Source organism: Felis catus, chromosome B3 (genome assembly GCF_018350175.1).
Source record: "Felis catus isolate Fca126 chromosome B3, F.catus_Fca126_mat1.0, whole genome shotgun sequence".
In the NCBI taxonomy this organism is placed as follows: domain Eukaryota; kingdom Metazoa; phylum Chordata; class Mammalia; order Carnivora; family Felidae; genus Felis; species Felis catus.
This window is the reverse complement of record NC_058373.1, coordinates 104,256,439-104,284,388: the sequence shown is the minus strand read 5'-3', so window position 1 is coordinate 104,284,388 and position 27,950 is coordinate 104,256,439. Positions and strand designations below refer to the sequence as shown.

The 27,950-nt window shown below is 36.3% G+C and overlaps 1 protein-coding gene and 1 long non-coding RNA gene across 14 annotated transcripts in view; one reads left to right on the top strand and one right to left on the bottom strand.

The window, feature by feature from the left end:
• LOC111560881 overlaps positions 1-18,382 on the top strand; it is a 73,584-nt gene extending 55,202 nt beyond the window's left edge. Inside the window, exons 3-4 of the long non-coding RNA XR_006599645.1 lie at positions 4,818-4,865; positions 17,889-18,382. This is a non-coding gene — a long non-coding RNA (uncharacterized LOC111560881). The remainder of the gene's footprint in view (positions 1-4,817; positions 4,866-17,888) is intronic.
• Positions 1,063-27,950, bottom strand: part of AP5M1 (adaptor related protein complex 5 subunit mu 1) — a 44,460-nt gene continuing 17,572 nt past the window's right edge. For 2 of the 13 annotated variants that reach the window (XR_006599635.1, XR_002743108.2), the window contains 3 exons: positions 26,859-26,937; positions 15,350-15,576; positions 1,063-8,072 (listed from right to left, as the gene is read on the bottom strand). Coding sequence is in view for 3 of the 13 variants with exons in the window: in XM_019833058.3 (XP_019688617.1) it covers positions 24,689-24,707; positions 26,859-26,937 (98 nt within the window). In the remaining 10 variants the exon portion in view is untranslated. Of the gene's footprint in view, positions 8,073-15,349; positions 15,577-20,167; positions 26,938-27,950 lie in introns of those variants that run through there. The other 11 variants (XM_019833058.3, XR_002743109.2, XM_023255719.2 and 8 more) reach the window with 9 other exon arrangements.

Genomic DNA, 27,950 nt, shown 5'->3' with positions numbered 1-27,950 from the left:
GATATATACATGTATATTTTTACATAATATATGCTGTGTGTACATATGTATATATATACACATGTGTATATACATACTGTATGTGTGTATATATATGTATATATATATGCTATATGTGTGTACATATGTATTTGTATAAAGATGTATTAAGTATAGCCACCATGCATGCTTGTTGAAGTATTATTAGATCAAGGCACCCTATGAAACATTCTCTACTAAGGACAGGAATAATTTTGAGCACTGTGGGGGAAATTCTAAGGAAGCCTAATTAAAATCACTGCATGAACAGATATTGCTTTTATATTGCTTTCTCATATCAAGTATTTATCACAGAATTTGAGCTTTCTTTAAAAAAAAGGCACTCTAAATGTTTACTAATAAAACCTTCAGAATCAATTTCCTTCTGAATTGTAGTTGAGAAATAACAAAAATTCTAGGTGATATACCTAAGGTTTATGATTACACAATAGAGAAGAAGTGATTCTGAGACTGACGATGCCTCCATCTGCCAGGTGGAGGTCTGAGCATCCTCTCAGCTTCCTTCCCTTCTCCCCCCACCCCTGCAGCCTCCAAGAACGCCTGTCCAGGCAGCCTCAGGCTTCCGGTAGGGGTTGCTGTTGTCTAATACAAGGCCTATTGTTCTCAGTACAATTTGGTTATCCCTTCAGATCATTTCTCACCTTTGCCCTTTCCCAGGATTTAATCTATTTAAATTGATATGGGTTATTTGCTCTTGAGTTTAATGTGAATTTAATCTTATGTTACTGTCTAATACATGAAAGTGCTATTTTGGTTGCTGATTAGCATTAATTTTCCCCAGAATGTGTTCTGAATATCAGTGAGCTTGTTCAGGAGAATGAATGATAATTTTGTTTTAAAAGCAGTGAAATATTTGATTACTTTCTAAAAATGCATGGAACTGAATTTTGAAGTGATCAGTTCTGGAATCAAATGAAGCCTTTAAGAGGAATTGAAATACTGGCCTTAAGAGACAAAGTTCTTTCTTAAAATTTTTATTTTTCTGCTGTAGAGATGCATTATATTTGCATTTTTGAGCCTGAGTAATTTTAATTCCATTTTTATTGTACAAACCCAAGAGGAACATTTACTTTGTTTTCATTGATTGGTTATACAATTATTCTTTTCAGATACTACAAGAACCATGAACCATAATATTATATTCCTTGCTAATACATTTTGGCAAAAGTATTTACTTGAAAACACAATACATAAATGTAATGACTTTCTCAAATGAGTACATTGTTGCCATGAAGCAATCACCTTTATTTTAATGCAAGTAAAATTCATTAAAATTTTCTCAATTAGCAAAGCGACTTTTCCAAATGAACTAGTGAAGGAAAAACACTGTCTGTTTTATCCTAACCCAGCTGATTGGCCTCTTATTACCAGATGCCTATTTAAGGAGGAGAAAAAAAAGAGTAGTTTTTAATTTTAATACACTTGATGCAATGCTGACTTCCAGGAGATTAGGTATGCTTCTGATACACTTAGTTTCTTTTTGGTTAGTTTCAAAGTAAAAGTTAGATGCGAAAGCAAAAGCCTTTCAAGCAATGATTCTACCTTCAAGACTCTCTCGTGTTGAAAGGAGGAACTTGAAGGCCCAAATGAACAAATCCTTTGAATTACAAAACTTAATTTAAACAAAAGAATGTTGTATTTGTCTCCTTTCACTAAAATGTTTAAATCCCTCCATAAACCCAATAACCAGATTAAGTCATTTGACACACACAGTTGAGTTGAGCCTTATATCTGTAAGTGCAAATGTAGCTTTTTGGAAAAAGAATACAATTAACTTTGAATTCACATTTATATAGTATAGATTTCAGATTAATTGAACTGCCTCTTTCTAAAGTAATTTTTTAATTCTAGTGTTGGTTATTCATTTTATGTATAGAGTGAAAACATCTTTTTCTTTTCTTAAGTAAAAAAAAAAAAATGACACTAGCTGTGCACACACTGAATGACTCGGAGTATGGGATTTATAAAATCTGTTAGATATTCCTAATAAAAATGCAAAGACTAAGAAGTTAACTATCCTATGTATTGATGGGATTCCTGCTCTTAAAATACTTAATATCATGGAATCTAATTCTTGGAATACCTGTTTAGCATTCTTTGGATGAATTGTAAAATGCTGGTTAAATAATATTTCTGAGGGTATAAGGTTAAGGATGAAAATTCCAATTTCTAATACTGTTCTTTTAGGATAAGTGACAATTAATATAGCCTCTGTCTTGTAAGGAGCTAGAGTGAGGTGTTAAAATAAAGTCTACCTTAATCCTGAGGAAACTTGTCAAAATCTTGCTCTTTCCCTGATATTCCCAATAGCTCTTAAGTTGACAGGGGGTAGAGTCCTAAAAGAAAAAGAAAAAAAGAATCACAGCAATAAATTAGGGGCATATGATATTCTCTAATAAAAGGAACCAGACTCCTTGGGAAAATGACTGATTATAGAGCCAAGGGAGAAAATATTCCAGATGAACTCAGAGGATCCTGTAATGCCAGAGAGTAGAGAAATACTCAAAAAACAAACAGAAAATGAGGCATATCAAAGGGGAACAGGAGCCAACCTAACAGATCACCAGTGGACAAACCTGGAAAAATTTAGGCAACAAAATAAATAAGGTAGTATCAGATTATAATCCAAAATATAAAATTAATAACCAAAAATATACAATTGAACAAATAAAAAATAAATAAAGGAGAAGGGTATAATTCTAAACGATTTAAGTCGATACTCACCACCTGTCTCAGTTCTTCACCCCTGAGCGTGGGCTATGCTTAGTGACTTGCTTCTGAAGAGTAGAGTAGGGGAAGGAGAAATAATAAGTAACTTTACATGGATAAATGTGGGAAATGCTATCTGGGCCAGGTCATCTTGGTTAACAGCATCAGTGATGTAACGTTGATAGCGTGTACCCCGGACATGATGTGACGAGAATGACACTTCACCTCCATGCTCTTCTTCACAAATACCCATATCCCCAGTCTAGCCACAGACAAACCCATATTTAGGGACATTCTGTATTTCCCTAATTTTCTTAAGCCTGCTTTTATATTTTCTATTTGCCTTTTAATCTGATTTCAGGAAGACTTTCTCAATTTCTCTTCCAATCCATTTACTGAATTTCTCTTTTCTTAAATTTCCAATAATTCTTTTCTTCTACATTTTTCTGAATGTTCCTTTTTAATAGAACATGTTTCATGGATGCAGTATCATCTTTTATTTCTCTGAAGATTTTGATGATAGCTTTTTCAAAAAGTTTTCAGCTCCCCCTGTAGTCTTTGTTTCCTCCAAGCAGCAACTTACTTATTTTTTGCTTTTGGTTCATTTTGGACTATATCTTTTATTTTGGAAGTTTCCCTCAGATATCTAAGAATTCTTAACTGCTTGATGATAATTAAGAGTAGATTACTTAAAAGCTCAGTGAAAGTTCTCTGGTTAGCTGGGAGGCTTGATGACTAAGGTCTCACTCTAGAGTGATCAGGCTGTTGATGAGAACTCCCAGCCCACAGCAGTATTTCTAGGTCATCTTTCCTGGTGGGGTCAGGTTTCTGAAGAAGAACCTTTTTCATCCCTCCCTGAGTGGTATAAAAGTAACTGTCTGCTGTCTAGAAGCCAAGTTGGGAGGCATGCTGGCAGTAGTTTCAACATTTAGCATGTATACGTTATTTAACTTCATCCTTTCAAAATAAGGTCAACACCATTAACTTGTTTCTAGCACCTCCCGGTCCAGGGACCCTCTTTCTCCTAGCTCTGTAAGAGAACCAGGTACTGGTTCTCTGCCAGGTAGAAGAAGGGATGGGATCCAGTTATAACCTTCTACCACTCCTTTCTCATATAGAGTTGACCCAACTCCTCAAAATCAACCTGGTTTTCCAAGGTCCTTCTGATCAAAATGGATCCCGTAATACTATCTAGCTGCATAAGGGATGAAGTTCTCTTATCTATTGATAGGAAGAGATTGACAAGATACATTGTTAGGTGAAAAAAGCACATTGGAGAACAGTATGTCTAATATACTTCCTGTGTTAAAATAGAGAAAATAGGGATGTATTTTTATAGTTGCTTATATATACATGAAGAAAATATTTAAGGTTACATATAAACCTCTGCACCATCTTTCTTGATCCCTGAACCAATCACTGTAGTCAGGATATAACATACTGTATTCTGATTGGCCAAGCCTAGGTCACAAGGGGATGGCTAGGTTGCCCTCACTCATCATACGACACAGAAAGGGGAAGAATATTCCCCCAAGCTAGGGGAGATGGGTAATGAACACATATCTACTACAGAACCAAATGTGCTTAAAACCAGAACAAACCTAAAGGCTCAGACCTTTATATCTAGACTTGCTGCAGAACCCAGGGAGCCACAATACTAAGGACATGGAAAATGACCATTAACTCTCCAAAAGCATGCTCTCCATTTCTGTGGGCTTTGAAGTTAAAACTGGAATAGGACATCTTTCTCTAAGACCCTACCTGACTGAAGTTACTATTGCAAACTGAGAAACACATTAAACCCCTTCCGCTCACAGACTGTTTATTCCCTCCTGGTCTAGTTTTTTAATCTAAACTTAAATGGTGAGACAAAGGAAAACGTTTGCCAAAAGAGAGAGCAATACAGGAAGCTCCGGTTTCAGAAATGCTGAATTAATCTTCACAAAAACGGCCAACTTTTTAGAAAAGAAAAAACTCAGCTAAGCTCATTAGAAAGTCATCTAACCTTATGTTGAAGACAAAAGTGTGGATGTGCAGTTAGCAAATTACCTACCTCATGCGTCTTGCAGCTTTTTCGGAACCTTGGGAGGACCCAACTACCTGAAGAGAAAACACAGGTACGCTCAAAAATAGCTACACTCCATGCACTGGGAGAGGAAGCAGGGTGAGTTAAACCACTTGAGTCCCTGAAATATCATTTCCTCAATCTGCAAAATGGAGATAGGCCCGTTTTAGAAAATTGTGGAGAGTTATATAGTGCCCTGTTGCTGCTGTAACAAATAACCACAGATTTAGTGGCTTAAAATGACACAGCCTTCTCGTTTACCATTCTGGTGGTCAGAAGTCCTAAATGGGCTGACAGGACTGCATTCTTTCCAGAGTCTCTAGAGGGATAAGCCATTTTCTTGCCTTTTTTACCCTCCAGAGGCTGCCCACATTCCTTGGCTCCTGGCCACATCACTCCAACTCCTGCTTTGGTGTCACATTTTCTTTTCTGACTCTGACCCGCTTTCTTCCCTCTTATAATGACCCTTGTGATTATATTGGTCCACCCAGATAATCCAGGTTAATTTTCCAATATCTTATCCTTACCTTAATTACACCTGCAAGGCCTCTTTTTCCATAGAAGGTAAGAGACTTTCAGGGGTTTCAGAGGTTAGGACATAGACATGTTTGGAGGCCATTATTCTGCCCTACTACAGGAGTATAAAATGAAATGATATCTGTGGAGATTTGTAGTGTTGTGCTTGCCACATAATAGCTACTTGACCAAATGCCAATTTTCAGATTTTAAGTTTTAACAATTTAGATATTTGACTATGCATTCAGTCCACTACTGAATTCTTTGATATTCAATAATCTAGTGGGGGGTGGAATACATAATTCTATGTTCTCATGGATGCCAACCTAATTTGCTTATATTTATGAGCTCTGTGTACTGACCTTAGAAGATACTTTCTGTTCAGAAGTAAAGGGCAGTCCTTGAATGGACCCATTTTAAACAGCAAAATAGTTCACATGCTAGTTCTCTTCAGTGACTCTAATGAAAGCTGAATGGAACACATAGTTGTGGACAATATCCAGAGAATACTCCGTGTCCTAAAAAATGTTACATCTTGTAAAAATTAAAAGGTTATTTCATCAAAATATGTTGTAGGAGGCCAAGATTTGACAACACAGATGTTTGTGCCTCAGGAGATCTCCTCATTTGTATGTGGGGCAACAGGTTCCCAGGTCATCCCCTGGGATGCCCTTTGGGGAGGGTCCTGCTGGCCCTAAGCTGTACTCAGCACACCCCAGTGCCCTGAATCAGGGTGGTAGATGCTAAATACTTATGTTTTTTGTATGGCCCATTACACTCCAAGGACCTCAATGGCCAAATAAAACTCCTTATCACTTTGAAGATATGCAGTAGCCTTGAGAGCCTCCCAAAAAGATTCATGAATCTATATTCATACATCTAAAGAAAGATAGAGACGATGGCTTTATTAATTTTAGCGAAACAAATAATCACCCATGATACCCAGATGGGTCAATCTTTGCAGTAATGAAGTTTATATTTGGTATGATGGGCCATCCCTCATACGTGTTCTTCCTGGTTAATAATAGTCTTTGGTAGGCGCTCTCCTAGTAGGGAATGCTAATGTAATACTCACTGAGTTTTTCTACTGCCGGCTGGGAATTATCAATAGGTCATAAATAAACTACCACCACATAGGAAAGACAATAAGATTATATATACTCCTACTACCTCCAATTACAGTAAGAGCAACAATTATAAGGTTGCACTCCTACAGCCACCCTAGGGAGAAAATGAAAGGAAAATGTTCCATTAGCTTAATGAAGAGAGCACAGCAGAGCTACAGTCAAATTTTCTCACTATTAGCACCTATGGTGTGCCCCAGCACACAAGGGAAGCTCGATACACAGAGTAACAATTAAATTTCCTGACAATTAGCCCCTACCATGTACATTCCCTGAACCCAAAGGAGACATTTCAAAGCATCACATTTACATTCCCCACCTTTCGATGATGGAATCTGAGTGAGTCATTTGCTTGTGGAGACGGAGCTGGGACTAAAAGTTTATTTTATAGATGACTGCAAAGTGTCACTGGCAGACTTGCCGGAGAGGACATACAAACTGAATGGTGGGTTTGTAAAAGGGAGGGCTTTGAAAGATGAAAGCAGAGAAATGTTCATGCCAACCTAATTAGGGAAAGATGGACTGGATCCATGTTGGTAATTTCAGTGTTTAGAGTAACTTCACTGTTACCTGTGTTAGAAAGACCAATTGTGGGGGAGGTGCTGGAAATAGATGTGAGGTCTCTCATTCCAACTGCCAAAGAACCAGGTTTGCTTCCTGGAAGGCATTATAGAGGACAGAGCTCCTGAGACTGGCTCCCCTGTGTCCAGATTCTGGTCTACCACTCCACCTCACCAAGCTCCAATTTCCTTCCCCTACAAAGAGCAGGTAGCAAATTTCCATGGGTTATTGGGAGGATTAAAAGACAAAAAGCCTAGGGATCAATCAACAGTAAGTGCTTAAGAAATGTTAGTTATTATGATCTACATTCAGAACCAGCCTAGAACAGTATGCATTTGTATGGCCTAAGTAAATATTGGTGTGCAAAGAATACTCTCAAAATTTCCTTCTGGAGACCAAGATTTAAACTTTACTTGGGCAGTAGACAGGGAACAGTTCACTTTGTTTCATCTCAATTTAAGAAGTAAAAGATGTTTTTTGCAATTTGGAGATGAAACTATCTGAACTGCTCTACAAATCATCCATAAATATATGGATAAATGTGGACAAATAATGGGTATCTCCCTCCCCCATTATCTAGAGCACAAGAGGCTTTTGCTTGGTCCAACTTCTCCACCCCACGAAGTGGAATACTGACCTTGAGCACACCAATCCACTACTGCAACTGCTTCTCGTTGCCACATAGAGTTGCCATTGAAAAATGGGTGCTCCACTGTCCAACAGGCCTGACACATAGCGCTAGGAAGTCTCTGGGCAGCACAGAGCAGTTCTTAGATGAAGGTCGAGTCCTCTTCCTTGGAGCTAGCTTTGACCAAATGTGCACTTCCAGCGTAAGCCTTCACCTGTCTTATACCCCATGGCCTCCAGGGTATGCGTTGGCCTCAGTAACTCTGGATCAGAGTGGGTTCAACCCAGAAGCCTCTCTCACCCTTCCCTGGAGTTCACACCTCCAGGAATCAGATAACTTCTCAGTTTAAATCCTCAAAACACCCTCCAGAGGGTTTCCTGGATTGCAATTTCTCAACCTTTGACTTCCAATAATAGTTACTGATAGAAAGCTGAAAAGAAAAATGGCAAGTCAAATAGCAGACTTTATCTTATTGAGAAACAGTATTCCCTAGGATAGTGTTTCAAGCATTATTATCCTTAGTGTCTGTGGATTGTGCTGGTGTTTCAGAAGGTAGTTTGGAACTGCAGTTAGAATGTAGGTGTTTCGTGAAATTGCCCCAGTTGTTTTAATATCTTTTAGTTTGTATCAAGATACTGAGTTTAAAAAGTGAAAGCACTTCTCAGTAACACCTTCACCTGTCCTTGTGATACGTGCCATTTTGTGACAAGCAAGGTCACTTCTTTCCCGAATGGTGTGGAAGCTACTTTTTACCGCACTCGCTGCTCTCTTCCTGATTACCAGAAGGTTCACTCTTGCCCTCAGTTGCTGTGACAGTTGTACATCATGTAAAAATCATACCTTGCTTCCATCCCCCCAGAACTCTTCATCCTTCTTTCCCCTTTTTTTTAACTGTAAAGAATTTATCACTACTGACATACCACATACTTTACTTATTGTTGTGATTTTGTTAACATTTGTTTGTTAACATTTGTTAAGAGCCCTAGGGTGTTGGAGGGTGGGCCATGGTTCAACAAAAAGCACAAGGGAAAGTAAAACAGAGAAGCTTATTACTCACAGATCCCGGAGGAAGTACATGGCACGCCTCAAGGGGCCCGGACGATGGTCAAGGCAAGGTGCCGGGGGAGAGAGTGTGGTAAGACATAGGGTGTTTCCTTAATGGAGTCTGCAGGTAGACCCTGGTGTTCCTGGCCAGATTGGCCGATTCAAACCAAAAAAAGCAGGGTTTTCATCTCATTTAAGGGGTACACAAGGGGAAGGCCGAGGGAGATGGGAGAGACTGCTTATCACAAAGGTCAGGAACTTAGATTTATTTGTGACTGTGGGCGTGTGTTCAAGGGAGGGGCAAGTGTGAGTTCCACACCACAGCAGGCAGCTTGGCCACACAAAATAGATGCCAAGGCAGCAATCTTACGGTGTAGTTTAGCTATACTCTCAACACCTGTTTATGTCTCTATTTTCTGTTTCTCCTTAATGTAAGTTCCATGAAGACAGCGGGTTTCTTTTATTCATTGTTGAATCCCCAGTGCTCAATTTAGTGCCTGAACATAGTACATGCTCTATATGTTGTTGAATTAAAGAAGAAATCTGTAGGTTCACAAAATCATGTGTGTGTGTTTGTGTGTGTGTGTGTGTGTGTGTGTGTGTGTGTGAAAGAGAGAGACCCAATCAAGGGACTTCCATAAGAGAAGAGATTTCTTTTTAATTTTATTTTTTTATTTTAGAGAAAGAGCACAAGTGGGGGAGAGGGACAGAGGGAGAGAGAGAGACAGAGAGAGAGAGGGGGGGAGAGAAAGAGAGAGAGAGAGAGAGAGAGAGAGAGAGAGAGAGAGAGAGAATATCTCAAGCAGGCTTCATGCTTAGTGTGGAGCCAGACACGGGGCTTCATCCCATGACCTTGGCATCATGACCTGAGCTGAAATCAAGAGTCAGACACTCGACTGACTGAGCCACTCAGGTGCCCCAAGGAAAGATTTTCATAATTCTACAATTTGCTTTCCTAACCATGAGCCCTGTGATCATTGTCACCACTATCACTTTTTCCTGTTATTAACAATTTGTCTCTTCTGTTTCCTCAAAATTATGTGCCTATAGACGACAAAATTTGGTTTATGTAAAATTTGTTTTCTTTGTACAATAGAAATATAGAAAGTGATAGGAACCTTAGAGATTATGTAGTCATCGTGCCATGTTCCTACATTTTTTGAATGAAAAAACTGACAATAAATGATATAATCATGATTGCATAGCCACCAGCGCTGTCTGTTTTAGTTTGGGGATAGAAAAGTCTTGTGACTTTAGAAAAAGATTTGCAAACCTGTCCTCATCAGGATAGAAGCTCCCCTAAGCTCATGAGCCCTCATGCACCATTTGCAATCTTGAGGTGATGACATGGGCTAAGTCACTGTATCAGACGGGCCATGGGAGTAAGATGAGCAGAGTGGTTGATGTGGTGTGATCTGATCTGAGAGGTGGTATGGAGGCCCTATAACGCAGGATACAGAACAGTCTCCACGTCAGAAGTTGCACCTTTGGTCTTTGTGCTAAGCTTTACTCACTCTGCAATCCTATTTGAAAAGTGAATCCTCTGAATGGTGGAACACACAAGGTTCCTAATACTTTAGCGGGGACACAAACTTTGAAGTGATCTTAGATTTCTGGGATTTCACAGGAGTACTGAGATTCTAGGATTGGGGAAAGAACAGAGTGGAAACTAGGTTGTGCTCAAAGATGAAACAAACATGCTGAGAGCTCAGAGAACTTAAGGAGTTCTGAGTTGCTTCTCCAGTTAAACGGTTTTTTTTTTTTTTTTTTTTTTTTTTTAAAGGCTTTATAGTGTCAATGGTGGGATATGATGCCGAACTAATCATGTTGTATAGTGGCTCTGGGAAGCAGTGACACACAGTTACTTAACAACTGTTAATTTTACTAATTAACCCTTGGTTCTCCTCACTGAGTATTGATGAACGTGTAAAGATCGGTGCAGAGCATCTCTGGATATTTTCTGCAGCTGGTGTACCTGGCACGAAACAAAGCATGTTTTGTGGGTAGAGATGAAATCAAAGTATGCAGTCATGCGTTGAGGGCCGGGTGGTGCCCTCCTGACATTTTCTGTAGAGAAGCTTAAACACAATAGTAAAACTGACCAACCATGGGTTTGCTTTTTATTGTCATGTGCCAATAATTGTAAACAATGTTAGTGCCAAAACAGTTCTCTCCCAAACTACCTCTTGTGTGTTTAAATTCTAAATAATTAGTTATTGTAGAGTTGAAATAAAATATATGTAAACTTCAGATTAGCACATTTTGATAATTTATCCTTTAATAAACAATGCATCCTGCATGGAAGTTAATGTGGAGAATTCCCAGTTATACCATCAGCCTACACACACGGACTTGGTTGCATCCATTCCTTTACATAGTAATAGCAGTTGGGGATGTTTTGGGGTTTTGTTTTTAATTTTTTTTAATGTTTATTTATTTTTGAGAGAGAGAGACAGACAGAGTGCAAGCAGGGGAGGGTCAGAGAGAGAGGGAGACACAGAATCTGAGACAGGCTCCAGGCTCTGAGCTGTCAGCACAGAGCCTGACGTGGGGGTCCAACCCACGAACTGTGAGATCATGACCTGAGCTGAAGTCAGACACTTAACCTACAGAGTCACCCAGACACCCCAGTTATGGATTGTTAAAGCCTGCTTTGCAGGCAATTTCTATCTACAAACTTTATGGTCCTACATAATCCTATTGAAATTAATAATTTAGCACAGTGATTTTAAAGATAAGAAACAGAACTTGAGTCATCTCAATCCAGTCATTCTGGGAAGTTTTATTACAATAACAAGACAGCATGCTAAACCTGAAGTGTGAACTTTTTGTTTGAGAAGTATCAATCTTATTTCAAACATCAAATATTTTACTAAATTTGAATAACACTTCTTTTTATTGTTAATCATTTGTTTTCAACTAAACAGTAACTCAAGAAAATGGAAGGCTACATCATGGTGGTATGATTTAGTTGTCTAAACTGTACCTTTTGTAGACATTTTGATTTTATTAAAATTCACATCAGTTACTGTAATGCATTACTGTGACAAGCCAATGTGAAGGTATAAATTCACCTTTTAAAACACATTAATGCAACTTAGGGGCACCTGGGTGGCTCAGTTAGTTAAGTGTCTGACTTGATTTCAGCTCAGGTCATGATCTCATGGTTCATGAGTTAGAGCCCCACGTCTGCACATCATCAGCGCAGAGCCTGCTTGGGATTCTTGCTCTCTCCCTCTCTCTCTTCCCCTCCCCTGCTCATCTCCCCACCCCCTCTCAAATAAATAAATAAACATTAAACAAGTACATTAGTGTAATTTAAAAGTGTTAGTATTTTTTCTTTACTTATTCTGCACTAAGTATTCCGTTTTATTTTTTCCCCCACTGGCATGATTATTATGCCAGTAAAAAGCCCCCAAAATATCTATACATGAATGTTCAATAAAAGACAATTTTCATTTATCTGCACTCCTTTTCTGGCCATCATTCTTATTCCTTTCATGATTATCACTGAAAACCACATGGAGGTGATAGGTATTAAAAATAATCCACTCCAGGTGTCAAATAACCTGGTATGCCACTAATATCTACACTGAGTCTATACTGAGATCTTCAACTAGGATCTCCAGTAACCAGTTGCAGCTTTGCAAGTGGGCTTTGCATTTTGGTTGATTTGCTAGGGATTACTAAGCCAATGAGCTGTATAAGAACAATTTGAGTTCCATTTTTAACTTCGTCGGAAGAAAGGAATTCTTATTATTGGAATTACTTTGTCTTTACTGGTTAAATTAACATTCAGCTACTGAGGTTGCTGTGCAACAGACGACATTACTTTACCTACTGTGTGTTCAAAGTAGTCTTGTCACAGAAACAGCATGCTAGCATGAAAAGCCATGGCAAATAGGTAAATACATGTCTCTTGTGAATTAAAAAGGGGTAATTATGTCAGCCTCGCTGCATTTGTGTGTGGACAGCTAAAAATAATAGAAGTAAAAGTGTCAGGTAATATTTAACACTAAATACAAATAATCACAAGATTGTTATAAGGGAAAGGGGGACCTATAAAACATAATTTTCAGTTTCTCTTGAGAGTATCCAAATTAGAATATGAAAACACATGCATGAATACTCGTTTATTTTCCCTTCTTTTTAGGCAGTTCCAGTCCTACACACTACAGATTTGATGCTGCAATTTTCCTGTCAAAATAGATCTTTGCTCTAAAAGGGCCTCAAATTGTTATTTTTATTGAAAAAAAATTATCTTTATGCTTTATACAAACAAAACTCAAATAAATCCTGATATTGAAAATATTTTGGTTTCCTAGAAGAAACAAGCAGAATTATGCTGTATGGGGTGTGCTTATGAACGAGATGCATTTAAAAACAAACACACCTAGGGGCGCCTGGGTGGCGCAGTCGGTTAAGCATCCGACTTCAGCCAGGTCACGATCTCGCGGTCCGTGAGTTCGAGCCCCGCGTCGGGCTCTGGGCTGATGGCTCAGAGCCTGGAGCCTGTTTCCGATTCTGTGTCTCCCTCTCTCTCTGCCCCTCCCCCGTTCATGCTCTGTCTCTCTCTGTCTCAAAAATAAATAAATATTAAAAAAAAACAAAAAACAAAAAAAAAAAACAAACACACCTAAACTTGCAACAGAGCTCCAAAACTGTCTCTTTGGTTAACTACACACTTATTCCAGTGATTTCTGTCCTCATACCAAATCTTTCTGGAAATCCCTTTTTCTTTGTGATTGGCCTTCAAATCATGTGGCATACTCTTCCAAATATTTGACTTCTTAAAAATTGAATCCTACGAATGTAAGATGGTTGATTAAGCTAGATAAAGTGGGTGTTATTTAAAGAGGCAATCATAAAGTTCATTTTTTCTTCTGCGGCGTCTAAATGAGCTTTGAAGGCTTTTGCAAAGAGAAGTCCCCTCATTATTTTTCTAGCTATGATGGATCCACTAGAATCATCTCTAGAGGAGACTAATTTGAAAGACAATATGTATGTGAATACAGAAGCTGGTAGAGTTAGTGAAGTGAGTCTCATTTTTAAAAAATAGTCAAACAGATTCTAATGGCTTTTGATGTAAAGTCATGATTGGTGGCATAACTAAGTTCACTGTGTTTTAGCAAGAATGAACTGCTTAAAGTTAGAAGTCACCAGGGGACTGTCTGACATGATCAGTTTCAGGATCATATTAAATTCTCTCTAATCTTTTTCTTTTAAATTTTGCCTAGAACTTTATCAGTTGTAGATTAATAACACTATTTTGGATATAATTATTAAATATAAATAAATATATAATTAAATAATTATATAATTATTCTTAACCTTATTCCAAAAATAACTTGAGGAAACTAAAATAAAGGATATAATAGCAATAAAGATTGATTAATAAAGATCAATATAATAGGATAAGGTAGTATAATAGAATAAAAATAGATGCATTGAAATAAAATAGTAAAAGGAATACAATACAAAAATAATAACCAAAAATATATTTTAAAAGCTCTGGAAAAGGTCAAATAAGGTCAACATGTCAATTCTTAGTCTTTTTAAATAAATTTTTAATGTTTGTTTATTTTTGAAAGAGAGAAAGACAGAGCATGAGAGGGGGAGGGGCAGAGAGAGAGGGAGACGCAGAATCTGAAGCAGCCTCCAGGCTCCGAGCCGTCAGCACAGAGCCCGATGCGGGGCTGGAACCCGTGAACCATGAGATTATAACCTGAGCCGGTCAGACGTTTAACTGACTGAACCACCCAGGCACCCTCTAACTTTTAGTTACCAAAGCAGAGAGGAAAATTGTGTGTGTTACAAGAATGAGTACGTGTGTAGGTTCACTTACTGTGTGTGTGTGAGGAGAAGCAGTGAGGCTGGTTAGCTTCACTAGATGAACATCTACATATGACTTCGCCAATAACACAAACTTAATTTTTCTGTGCTGCACTAAATGTGGGAATTCAATATATTGCTTTCCTCTATTTTGCTAGGACATTCCAAAAAAAAAAAAAAAAAAACAGGACTGGAAATAATTGTGACCTACTTCCAGTTCACAAGTCATTAATAAAATAGAAACAGCTCACATTATATGAGGGTGAGTCGAAAGGAACGAATGAGATCACCTATGCACTATCCTCTTTATATGTGTTATGTCATTTAATTCACATACCAATCTTATGAGGTAAGATTCCTATTTCACAAATGAGGACCCCAGGCCCAAGGTTTACTTACATGAAGATGGTATTTGAATTGTGTCTGCCTAACCCAAAAGGCAGAGTATATACTCCACAGACTACACTGCTTATCAGCCCCTCTGAGGACTTTACTGAAAAACTATCTCAAGTAGCATAATGAAGAGCTATTCCTATTTTAGATTCCCTAAGTGTCAAACATTGGTTTTCCAAGAGCTCCTAAATAATTTTTGTGCACTCATCTGTGTCTCCACCTTTCTGTTCACCACTTACCACCTGAACTATTATTTACTCAATATTTTTCTTTATGTGTATTCATTTTTATTTTTTAAATTTAATTTTAATTCCAGTACACTTAATACTGTTATATATTCATTTTTCATTTAAATTTAAGGAGGAGACTTTATATCACTATTAAAAATGTAAAACCAGTGTATTTGCTAGAAATAGAAACAAAAAGAGAAATACCTACGAGAACTGTGGGTTCGAGCAGCCCCTGGGAAGCTCTCAGGCGCCACCAACCGGGCAACCATAGGGAACCCTCCAGCGCAGGACTGGGAATTTAGGAAGCCCCTCCCCTCCATGGGTGTAGGGGCGTGGTCTTCAGCGGGAGTTTCCTGAGGGTCGCATAGGCCTCGGTGTTATGTTATCTTGTTCCTCACTTTTCCTCTTTCAGACAGCAGGCAGAGAGACTCAGACCTTGGGAGGATGAAGGAATATACCCATTGTTATTAGCACTCTGCAGCCGCAGCTTCTTGTGCTGTATTCAACAGAGCTAATTTGGGCAAAAGGTCCAGTAAAACAAAACAAAACAAAATGTTCCTAGTCTGTTGGGAAAGAACAAACTATTTTCAACCCTTTTTAGCATTACTAAGATTTAATTGCCTGATTCTGTAACTTCAGATCTCCAGCTAAATTTGACAACTCAAATGGTGCTTTAACTCAATAAATCAAGCAATTTGACATTAAAAAGAAAAAATTATGTTGTCAACTAAATCAATTTTTTTTCTATTATTTATAGGAAAAAGTTTCAAGAAAATCCAAAAGATAACAACTTAGAGCCTTTCTATATCTTAGATTATAAATTCTGGGAAAGCAAGCACTTAATCTTTACATTTTTTCCTATAGCCTAGTACAGTAGGTTACATTAAATATGTGTTTCAGAATATTCTGAATGTATTCGTTTCCTTACCAGACATTAGACTCAGGCTTAATCAGTGGTTCACCTTATGAAGAAATGACTTTCACATGTACCTATTAGTTATGAATGGCACAGACTATATCTTGGATGAGATACAGAAAAGACTTCCAGAATTAAGCTCTATCAATAGTTTGTGCTATTGCTGCATTTGTTCAGTGTTCCTGTGGATAGATTTTATTTTCATTCAGTCTCACTTTTGGCAGATTGCTATTTTTTCAAACCTTATAATATGTAAATTTTGAGTGAATGTCCTTCCAGGAATAATGACAAATTGTTAAACTTCAGTGAGCTTTATAAAACTTACACCCACTCAATTCTACAGCCATTTTATTAATTCCAAGCACCGAGTCAAGCAACGGAGTAGGCATTCCTGCAATATAACATAAAGCTGAACATTTAAAACCAAGGCCAAATAGGGGCACCTGGCTGGCATAGTCGATCGAGCAAGCAACTCTTCATCTCGAGGTTGTGAACTCAGGCCCCATGTTGGACATACAGGTTACTTAAAAAACAAAACAAAACAAAACACAGCAAGGCCAAATGCTGTCCCAAATGGACAGCTCATACAATTTGGAGAATCTGAAGGCATAACTGTCAAACTATGGGCAGAAACAGTGGCATGAAAAGGCCATTCTGAACATTTGCTACAGAAGGGAAAAAGCATTGATTGAATACCCATGCAGAAGACTTGGTATCCTTTAATACTCAAAATAACCCTATGAAGCTAGGAGGAAAGTGAAGATCACAGAAGTTAAGTAATTTATCCAGGACCACCCAGCTTGTAAATAGCAGAGATGGGTTTTGGATCAGCTGTGTATGACTTCAAAGATCACGTATTTCCTCTACAGCACTTAATTATATGGATATGTTCCATATATGTTAATGGATATGCTCAAGAAAATCAGTTGGGATTCTTGGATACTAGCAACTCTATTTCATCAGTATAGGGAATCACTGAAAGCTGTGGCTTTATGGGATGAGAGGAGTCATAGCAGATCAGGTCATACTCTATTGAATACAATCAGGATCAACTCTGAATAGTGGGGAACTCACAAAGCCATTGTAGAATGAGTTCCAGAAGGGATTTCTAAGATGGAAATGCCCAGTGCTTTAAGGTTCACTGAAGCAGAACTGCAAAGAATGTGTCCTATGATGGGCAACAACTGCAGGCCTCAGCTGTTGCTGGCCCAACAGGCTGAGCCAAAGCTCTGCACAGTGTGTCTGAAGAAGTGTCATAAATGGTGGCATTTCTTGCAGTAGTGCTACAGATGGCAGTCATGGGGCAGAAATCACCTATGCTGAATGTGGACCGAACCACTGTTTGCACAATGAACTTTTTATATACTCATGCAAAACCATAATCACTGAAACATCATTGATTTAAGTGGAAAGACAATCTGCTTTATTATAGATTTAACATTTTGCTACTTCATTGAATCAAGACTAAGCTTCTTTTGTGGCATGGGGAATACAAAGATGGGAAGATGTCATTGTCCTCAAGAAGTTCAAAATATTGGTGTGGGAAGCAGGGGAAAGGCTTGCAAACTAATACATGAGACCAGTGCTTGAGAACTTGTATTTTTCTTATTTTACTTATACACATATATATGTGTGCATGTACATTTATTCAAATGAAACAAGGCTAAGAATGTGTTCCAAAGGTACCAGTTCTACTACAGGTGAACTAGAGAAAATTTTAGCTTATTAATTGACTATAACATATATTACCATATCAAGTTATATAAATTCTTCACTTATAATTTTCTTTATAATCCTATTTATACATCATCCTATTTCCTTGATATTACAGAGGCAAATCTCAAACTATGGATTCAAAATTATCAAGGAAGGGGAGAAGGGGAAACAAAATAGGGTAATGTATACTTAGTACGTAAAAGTGCTTTCATATATTACGTATGTTAGGGTGGAAGTTAAATATTGCAACAACTGTTTCGCTAAGAAATTTGTATTTCTCTCTCCCTCCAAATTTCAGACATTTGGAAGCAAAAAATATTCCTTTACGTGTATACACTTACCACGTTAGATGTTCAGGTTTCTGGAATTCTGTTTGTCAGATAGACCTGCACAGATATGATGTTGCCCTTCTGATGCCCTTCTTTGTTTGCCCGGTGAACATCTACTAGCACTTCTTTGAACAATTTCTGTATTAATAAACGTATAGAGGGGCGCCTGGGTGGCTCAGTCGGTTAAGCGTCCGACTTCGGCTCAGGTCATGATCTCACGGTTCGTGAGTTCGAGCCCCGCATCAGGCTCTGTGCTGATGGCTCAGAGCCTGGAGCCTGTTTCAGATTCTGTGTCTCCCTCTCTCTCTGACCCTCCCCCGTTCATGCTCTGTCTCTGTCTCAAAAATAAATAAACGTTAAAAAAAAATAAAAATAAATAAACGTATAGAAATAGTCTTCCATATTACAATGCTAATACATTGTGGGGGTTATAAGGTATCATTCAAACTCAAATATTATCTGTCTTTGTGTCTAGTTCTCGAGTGGCATATAATAAGAGTACAATAAAAGTTTAACACTGAATTTTTATTGACCAAATTAAGGTCTCCGTTTCAACTAGATTACTCAGCAGTTTTTAGTTCCAAGTCATACCTTATGTTCAATTGTGTTTAGGCCTTTAATGTTAAATCAAATGACTTGTGTTTTTAATATGAAGGGAATACATATTATGGACATGAAGCCACTGATAGCCACATCAGTTAAAAAGTCCTCTTGCAGGGTGCCTGGGCGGCTCAGTTGGTTAAGTGTCCAACTTCACCTCAGGTCGTGATCTCAGTTTGTGAGTTCAAGTCCTGCATCAGGCTCTGTTAAACCTGCTTGGGATTCTCTCCCTCTCTCTCAAAATAAATAAATAAACTTAAAAAAAAAAAAAAGTCCTCTTGCCAGTATTAACTAAGCTATACACATTACTAACCACTTTTCCTTGGTTACTTCCTTAGTAAAATCAGCGTTAGAGGCATTTGCTTTTTTTCAGATTAAAAATTTTTTTTTTTAAAAATGGACAAAGATAAGTTTTTTAGGAATGTTAAATAAAGTTCATTTAAAATATAAACTTAAATATAGCAATTCATAACTTTTAAGTAATTTTTATCAATTCTTTCTGGATTTTAAAGTATATGTTGTAGAAATGTAAGTAATAAAATATCTGGCTAAGAGGTTCTCAATAGCCTACAGCATGTGCTAATGATCTTTGCTAATTGTGATAGATATATTTTTTAGGCTGAAATGTAGAAGATTCACAACCTGTCCTATTGGTGAATCTAAGAAAAATGTCTTCAAAAATTAGTCAATCCATAAGAGACTGCAGAATACTGAATTACACTCAACACTTATTAAGAGACCAAGTAAAATATGGTATTTTAATCCGTTAAATACTATACTTTTCCTACTTCTAAAATATAAGTGATTTCAATTGTTCATTTTAGATAGGTGAAAGGCTAAAATTATTTCTGAACTTTTAATTATTAATTTCCCATCTTACCAGTACATACAATACTTCTTAAAATTTTTTAAATTTTATTGTTTATTTATTTTTGAGAGAGAGACAGAGACACAGAATCTGAAGCAGGCTCCAGGCTCTGAGCTGTCAGCACAAAGCCTGACACAGGGCTTGAACCCAGGAACCATGAGATCATGACCTGAGCCAAACCAGGCGCCCCATTACTTCTTAAATGTTTAAATGTTAGATCGACATGTTATCATTTGCTGTCTTGTCTACTGTCAACTTAGTTTTTATGAAGTAGTTCAAGATAACTGCAACTCACAAAAGCTCTCACAATTATCATGCTCTTTCTCCAATGCACATATTACATATTGTTACACATTCACTTCAATAATTTCACAGCTGTTTTCTTTTTTTTGGTTTATTTTTAGCTCATTATTTCTTATGCATTGTTGTTTTGGGGAAGAAAATTTTACCAAGCATTTAGAAGTAATTGGAAGGTATATTCAAGCAAATGAGTCTTTTCTTATGGGATACATTTCTTAGATGAAAATCTTCAAAAAAGAAAGTATTAAAGTCTGATAAATATTTTGAAGATAGATCAGAAACAAATTAAGTTAAATGTCAGTTATTTTTCTAAAATGTACACACAGCTCATTTTTATTATGACTCATGCACTAGGCTAGAGAATAGCAGGTTGAAGATGCAACAAATATTCTTTGAACACTTCAATAAACACAATGTAAACATTCCCTTTAATAATGTTTCCTTTGTTAATACAAAACTGAGTGCATTTTTCCCTTGCCTCTGGCTAAGCCATGACTAGCTGAGTAGCAACAGCAGAGTGCTGAAAGAATTTTTCAACAGTAATTTGCTTGTTCTAATTTACTTTTCAAGGTTGATGATCAGGAGCATTATGTTGCTTGCAAAAAGATCTATTTCTATTAATTTGATCCAGTCATTCCTGTTCTCATCATATTTAGTTTCCCTGGTAGCATTAAGTGAATCAGAAAGCCACTGGCACTTCAGTTCTATAGTTTATATACAAAATGAACTTCTAGATCTTTAAGAACAGAACTGTTACACCTGTTGAGAAAGTATGGGTACACAGAAATGAGGGACTCAATGAAACCTCCGCCGTTTGCTCTTCCAATAGAAATGATCCTTCTATTTAGCAGACTTATACAATACTGCAACGAAGCATTATCTGTTCAATCCTTTCTTTAAAGAAATTCTAAGAAGCCTTGGTTTTTAACTTGAACACAATCATCACCCATCAATAAGATCAATACATAGAACTCATATGTAATTTAAAATTTTTACATGGTACATACTGAAAAAGGCTTTACATCAAATGTATAATATTCTAAAATGTAACGGGAAATAATCAAGTTACTCTCCAAATCTCCAACAAATTTGAAAATCGCTAAATGTTTTCCTGATCTCCTTTCTTTGAGGGAATGTGTATGGTTAGTTCCAATGTGTATAGTTCCAACATTTAAAGAGTCCCAGCTAAGTGATTTGGAAAATTCAATGGTAGTATTTTTCACACTACTGGCAAAGAAAAGAAACTCTTTCTTCAATCACTGGCAAATGAAAGAGTTAACAATATAAATAAAATGGATCGCACTTAATCCAGGCTATGCTTCTAAAAGGGAAAAAAATCACAGGGTGTAAATATAGTCATTAATTATCTCTTTATAGCCTGCAGAGGGCACTCAAGTCCTTTGAAAGAAAGAGTAAAAATTTTAAGAGGGATAATTTTTTTTATTTTTCATTTCTATTATTAGTATGTTAACTAAGCAATATTGTTTTTACAGAAACTGTCATTTAAAAAGAAGACACATAAAGGAAACATACAATTTGACCTCAAACGTTAGTGGATTATTAAGACATATAAATTTCCACATGTCTTACTGCAAAAAACAATTTAGCAGGTGGTTTCCATCCCAGGGTACCTGACAATCCATAAATGCTGTGCATCTTACATTAGCACCACACTGCCAACAATTACACAGATTAGTCAGGGCCTAGAGAAGTCAATCTGGACCTCAGAGTAAACTGATCATACAGAAAAGGCATTGACTTCTCCAGGCTACACACAGACAATATGATCATCTCCATAAAATAGCTGATGAAAAAAATTAGAAACTAGTTGAAAAGGCTTCAGTTCCTAACAGCCGTAACCGTCTTCTAGAGTAATTGCATGAGTTCTTTGGCAATTTTCATTTTAACGAACCTCTCCATCACTATTAATAAATATGTTTAGAGAGAAGATACTTGACTTCAATATTCTTCCTTTGACGTGATACACAAATATTTCATAGGGAAACCCACCAAGTCACACATACTAACATATACATTATACAAATACACACATACATATGCATACACATGTTTGATATAGTCTTTCTCTGACAGCATATTTCAAAATACATTACATTTTATTAACTAAATATTGACTGCATAGAGTAGTAATTATTAAAAATACTAGTTTCTTAGCAACATAGCCAGGGGATCCTGCCCTTCCATCTTAAGTCTTTTTCTGCTTTTCAATTTTCCTCTGGTTAAGTAACTTGGTATCAAAAGATATTTCAAAACAGATTGGTTACTAAATTGAAACTAGAGAGACTGATTCGGCACCAACATGAATTAGATATGCATAAGACATTGTTTCAATTTAGAAACTGGATCACAAAATGAGCCAAAAAACGTGTAAGAAAGTTATGTATATATGCAACTTACATTGCAAACTGCTACTAGAATAATGAACAATTATTAAGCATTTAAAAAATGCCTCGTCAGTAATAACAAAATAATAATTTAATACTAAAAAACAATTTTGTTACACACCATTGTTTCTTTTTTTAAGAGTCAGTCTTGAAACCTACTTGAAATATACTTGAAAATAAATCTCCAAATTTGATATCTCGGATGATAAATACTGACATTGAGGTTGATAATAGTTTTAAGTGAACTTCTTGAGAAACCTAGCATAAAACACATCTTAATATTTTATTCTTAAAATATTGTGCAAAATTACGTAAAATATTTTAAAGCTTAAAGTTGTGGAAGAAGAGGTACTCAATTAAATGAGAAAAAGGCAGAAAAAATAGTGAGCAATACAGTGGAAGGCAGTTATTTTAATAATTTAAAATAATCTGAATTGTTTTTATAATGGCATCATTTACCTTTCTTCATAGAAAAAAACATCATTCTGAAAAAGAACATGATTATCTTATGATGGCAATGTAACAAGCCTTTTTTTCCTCAAGAAAGAACAAAGTTAACAAATAAAGCTTTGAAACCCTAAGTCTTAAGATGAATAATTGTGTATTATATGTTTCCCCCATTGGATTTCTTTACCACATAGCATGACATTTTTTTTAATGGGGGGGAGGGCAAGGAGAAACCATGCAGTTTAATAAAAATAGGAGCATTTTCTCAGCCTAAGTTGTAGCCATTGCTTTGATTTTGGGTTTATCGCAGGGCCAATAAGTATACACTCTAGTACATGAAATAAAACTAGAAGATATACTTAGAATATAGTCTTTGTTTCTTCTTTCTTCAAAGCCTATGTTGCCTAAAATCATTGTTAGTCAAAGCAAAAAGAAATGTTTGTTCTATTACGTAAGAAATAAACTTCATTTGGTATTCAATTGACTTTCTAACTTAGCAGACAGGACTTTACATCTTCAAATACTGAAAATAAATTGCATTCTTGGCCCTTGCTTTAAAAGGTTAGAGAGAATAAACGCACACCCTGGTAGTGTTCTAGTGATCTCCCTAATCTCAGTTGCACTTTGTCAGAACGAGGTAACTGGTAGTTAAGTGAAATACCCTAGATCAAAGGGGGATTAATCACCAACTGAATCCTTGCTGAATAAACCTGTCATTCAAGAAAATTATTTCCACTGAACTTAGCAGAGGATTGAAGGTATTTGCATAACAGGGACCAACGTACTTCAGCCAGGTTAAAAGGTTCAGAATTCATCCCATGTTTAGCTTTTTGCCTCCTTTTCCTTTCAGCAGCTGGGTACAATGGTTTCTAATCTGATAATACAGCTAACTATCTAAATGATGTCAGAACAGGAAAGTATTGCAAAGTTTGGATGAGGGATGGATCAATTTCACTTTCAGTAACTCCTAAATCTGATTTGTTGGAATTTAAGATGTAATCCTAAAAAAGTCCCTTAAACCTGAGGACTGTTTATTAACATCCCTTTTCTGACCTTTGTCTTAGAAACGACCGTTCTGCTATGGCAGCAGTCCCCACAGAGGCTCTGGATGATAACTCGACCTACCTACCTCTCAGGGGTGGTACAGGGGCATATGAATATCTATAAAGCAGCCTGAAATACTATAATACAACATGAAAGAAAATATTAGTTGTTACTGTATATAAAATTGTGCTTTGAAAGATCTTAAATCACACAATGTATAAAAACGACAATAATTTTAACTGAAAAACACTGAGTTGGTGTGAAAAAATTAGTTTATGAGACAGACTATTCTTTAATCAAAAAAGCCTTTTTATATAAATAATTCTCTTAAGAATTCCTGAGAAGGCCATTTACTTCAAACCTGACGTTCACACTGATTATCTAAAAAAGAAAAGTAAAAAGTGCCCACCAGTGTAAAGGTATTAACTTATACTCTAAGAGTACTGCTGGCTTTACAAAGTTTTAAAAATATTGTTTAGTAAAAAATGAAGAAGGGTTTTATGAAAATCATGAAACTATTTTTTGAGTCCGTTTTCAGAAATTTAACACTTTTTGTACCTCTGGGGTCTACTGAAGAATAATTACCCTTACGACAGACATCAGATTTCATAATCATATTTTGGCACTAAAAGGGAATTTAGCAATTTTGCGTCTAGAGTATGTCTGACACCATCCAAATCTTTAACTGGAAGTAGATGCTCATATTCACCACAAACGCAAAGCATCTTTCAAGTTAAAAAATGCAAAGAATAGTTATCAAAGAAAATGAATAAAATCCATAGTGAGATAATTTTTTAGAAAATGATTGAAGTTTTAACCCAAGAAAGGACTCTTAGAGTGTCTTATAGCTTAGAATAAGAACATGTCAATCACGATTAAGCTTCTGGAATCGGAATCCCTTTGAAATGCAGCTGTTTCTTCTTTAATTGTGGCAGCGGACTCTGAAGAAAAGAAAGGTCCAGCCTTAAAGATGAGTAAGGAATACAAAATAGCTCAGGATTAGTTGTGGAGTTCAAAGGTCGCTAATTACACTAAGGAGTTCCCAGACACAGGGAAAACATTAAACAGGTCACCTACCAAACGGGAAACAGACTTTGTCTTCAGAAATTATCCTGAAGTGACAGGTTTCTAGACAAAATCAAAAGCATCACAGTGTGCCCAGCTGATCTCAACAGGATGAAAACATGAGTTGGTTTTAGTTCTGTAGCATTATGTTAGAATGGAATGGCAACAGATGGCATCAGGTTCCCCTTCGCCCTATACTTTTCCAGGACTCCCTACATTTTCCTCAGGCTTCTAGAAATGTCAAACCAAAGATTCACTGGTTTTTCTGATAGCTTGTAAGGAAAGTTTTCCCTAGGGGATTATTATACTGAATATCTGTGTACTTACTAGATAAATGCCTCTTGCCTATCTTAGTGTACTCTACCCAACATTTATACAATAATCAAGATGTCCAAATGGCTCCATTAATATTAACATAAGTTAAATGTTAAGCTTCCCTTGAGTTTAAGAGAGATCAAATAACTTAAGGGAAATGGCTTTTTCCTTCTTTCAAAAGAAAAGTTTTTACTACTGATTATCTATGATTAAGCTAGAATAATAAGTTAAAGTCCTGGTCAGGCAGTTATTCTATTTTCTTTGTTACTTGGGATAATTTTGAACATGGAGCATTCTGCCATGATAATGCCTTGAGAAAATGAGAATTTATAATGAGTGAGATTGACCCTAATTAAAAAAATCATATTTTAAATCCTAAATTTATTTGCAATATCCCTTCAAACTATCATAGCTCTCTTTCAAGGAGTTAGAAGCTTTCTTTAAGCTCTTCCTTAGGAGACTCATTAAGAAATAGAAACCAAGAGATAATTTAATTGAATATTAATCTGTAATGCATATTTTTTATAATGCTTCTAATGCTATTCTGTAAAAAGAAACTTGACATGGATTAAGTTTTAAGGATCTTGAGATTTCATGTTTTCTTGAATGGTCACTTAAAGTCCAACTTGACAATGAACTGCTTTGAAAATAGAATGAGACATATAATTGTAAAGACAGGTAGAGAATAAAGAGTACAGGTGGTCCCTAAAGAAATCAAGAGAATGCTAATAAGAAAGCAGGAGTGACAAAATATGCCACATGAGATTGAAATAAGACTAATACTCTCTACTCACAGAACAGCTTTTGAATTTTTACCTGAATTCATTAAGAACTTTCATATAATAAACATGAAAAACAGTATTATTCCTAAACTTATTTTTAAAAATTTGCACGCATTAAGCGATCACAAAAACACTATGCTCATTTTTTGAAGGTATCCCACTCCTCTTAGTATGCTTACTGACATCCTGAGCAAAATGTTGTTGTGGCAGATTAACAAGTTCACCTGAAAAGTAAAGTAACTCTAGAACAGATAAACACCTTATATAGAATTATGCAGATTCTTTATTAGTCAATAAGATAGTTCTGATTAAGAACAGGTTACTAATTAAACAACATTACTTTGTTTTCATTGACTGTTTTTTTGTTTTTTGTTTTTGTTTTTTTTCCAAGAGACTGACACTGGTTTCTGATGTGGTATCTGATACTCTGTAACAACACATTGTACTAGGAGCTTACTACTCAGGTTTGAAAGGTTAAAGAGTTTTTTATCTTGCACATCATCTACAATCCATTGGGAATGGCTGCCTGCACCTTTGCAATGAGGAGACTGAGCCCATATCCAGGAAGGCTCAGTGGAGAAAGAAGCCTGTGACTGATTGGCCATGTCTGCCACAGGGACAGGAAAGAGCATGTATGGTAGAGTGACCCAGGACTAGTCTAAAATAAGCCTAAAGTGAATCATGACTGTTTTATGCTCTGAATCTTATTTGAATAAAATCAAAGGGTAACAAAATAGGAGACATTAGCCTTTAAAATGTTCTTTCAAACACTGTCAATCTAAAAACATTAAACAATAACATTTTTATAATTAAATCACTCAATGATTTTTTTTCATTCATAGTTTATATGCATACACATTAAAAATAAAAGACAAATGATTTGAACTATGTTACCATTATATAAATCCTATTTAACTATGAGATAATTACAGTAATAATGATCCATATGTTACTGGAGCAGGAGCCTTAGAATTCCAGATGTAATAGTCAGAAGAAATTAGTTTCCGGTCTATAGAAAAAGGAAATAAATGGTAAGACTGTATTATCTTAACAAAAATTCAATGAGACAGCAAAGTCATGATATTTTAGAATTGTGGGACGCAATTATTTCAAGAAAGGCAACACTCTGAAATATTCATTTTAATTTCACTTTATCAAGGCATTATAATTTTTACAACTTTAAAAATATGGGCTTATTAAATGTATAAATCCATCTTTGAGCTTATGCCAAATTTATGCCAATATCCCTTACTCATATTACTTCTATCAATTTTCTCATGGTTTCCCTAAATTGTTTCTTATGGACCATTATGTCAACTACAAAAAAACTAAAAATTTTTTATTGGTTTCCCTTCAGTAACCTCTTTACCATGGTCCTAACTCTGATCTTACTATTCTTTTCCCATTCAAAGTTTCAGAGATAGAAATAAATATCCAACTTTCTAGTAATAGTCTTAAAAAGTTGCTTCGATGGTTTCTTAAAGTTCTGATCAAATTTAAGCTTTTTGTTTTAATACCTTTATAGCTTTGAACAAATGACAACCTCTCTGAACTCAAGTTTTCTGATATGTAAGTTTGAGATAATAATGCTCACTTGGAGCTAGATCCATGTAAATTCTAGTTATGACACATACCACTAAATATCTAATTCTGCCTTTTCTACCTTCCTTCTTCATAATGAAGAAGATAAAGGTAGGATGTATTACCTTGTTATTGATTTATCTTTTTCAGTCTGAGAACCTGGTAACATCGAAAGGCAACACAGCATATTGGTTAAGCGGGCCGGCTCCAAAGCCAGCCTGCTTGGTTTGGGTCCCAGTCCTGCCATCTACTACCTATGTGACCCTAACCCACACGTTCCATTAGCATCCTCATCTGTAAAATGGAGACAATTCTTACATAGGATGCCGTGAGGATTAATGAGCTGACACACATAGAATACTTAGAACTGTGCCTGGCACAAGGTGAGCAATAACTGTTAGCTATTATTATTTAAATAAACATTATTATCGTCGTTAATAG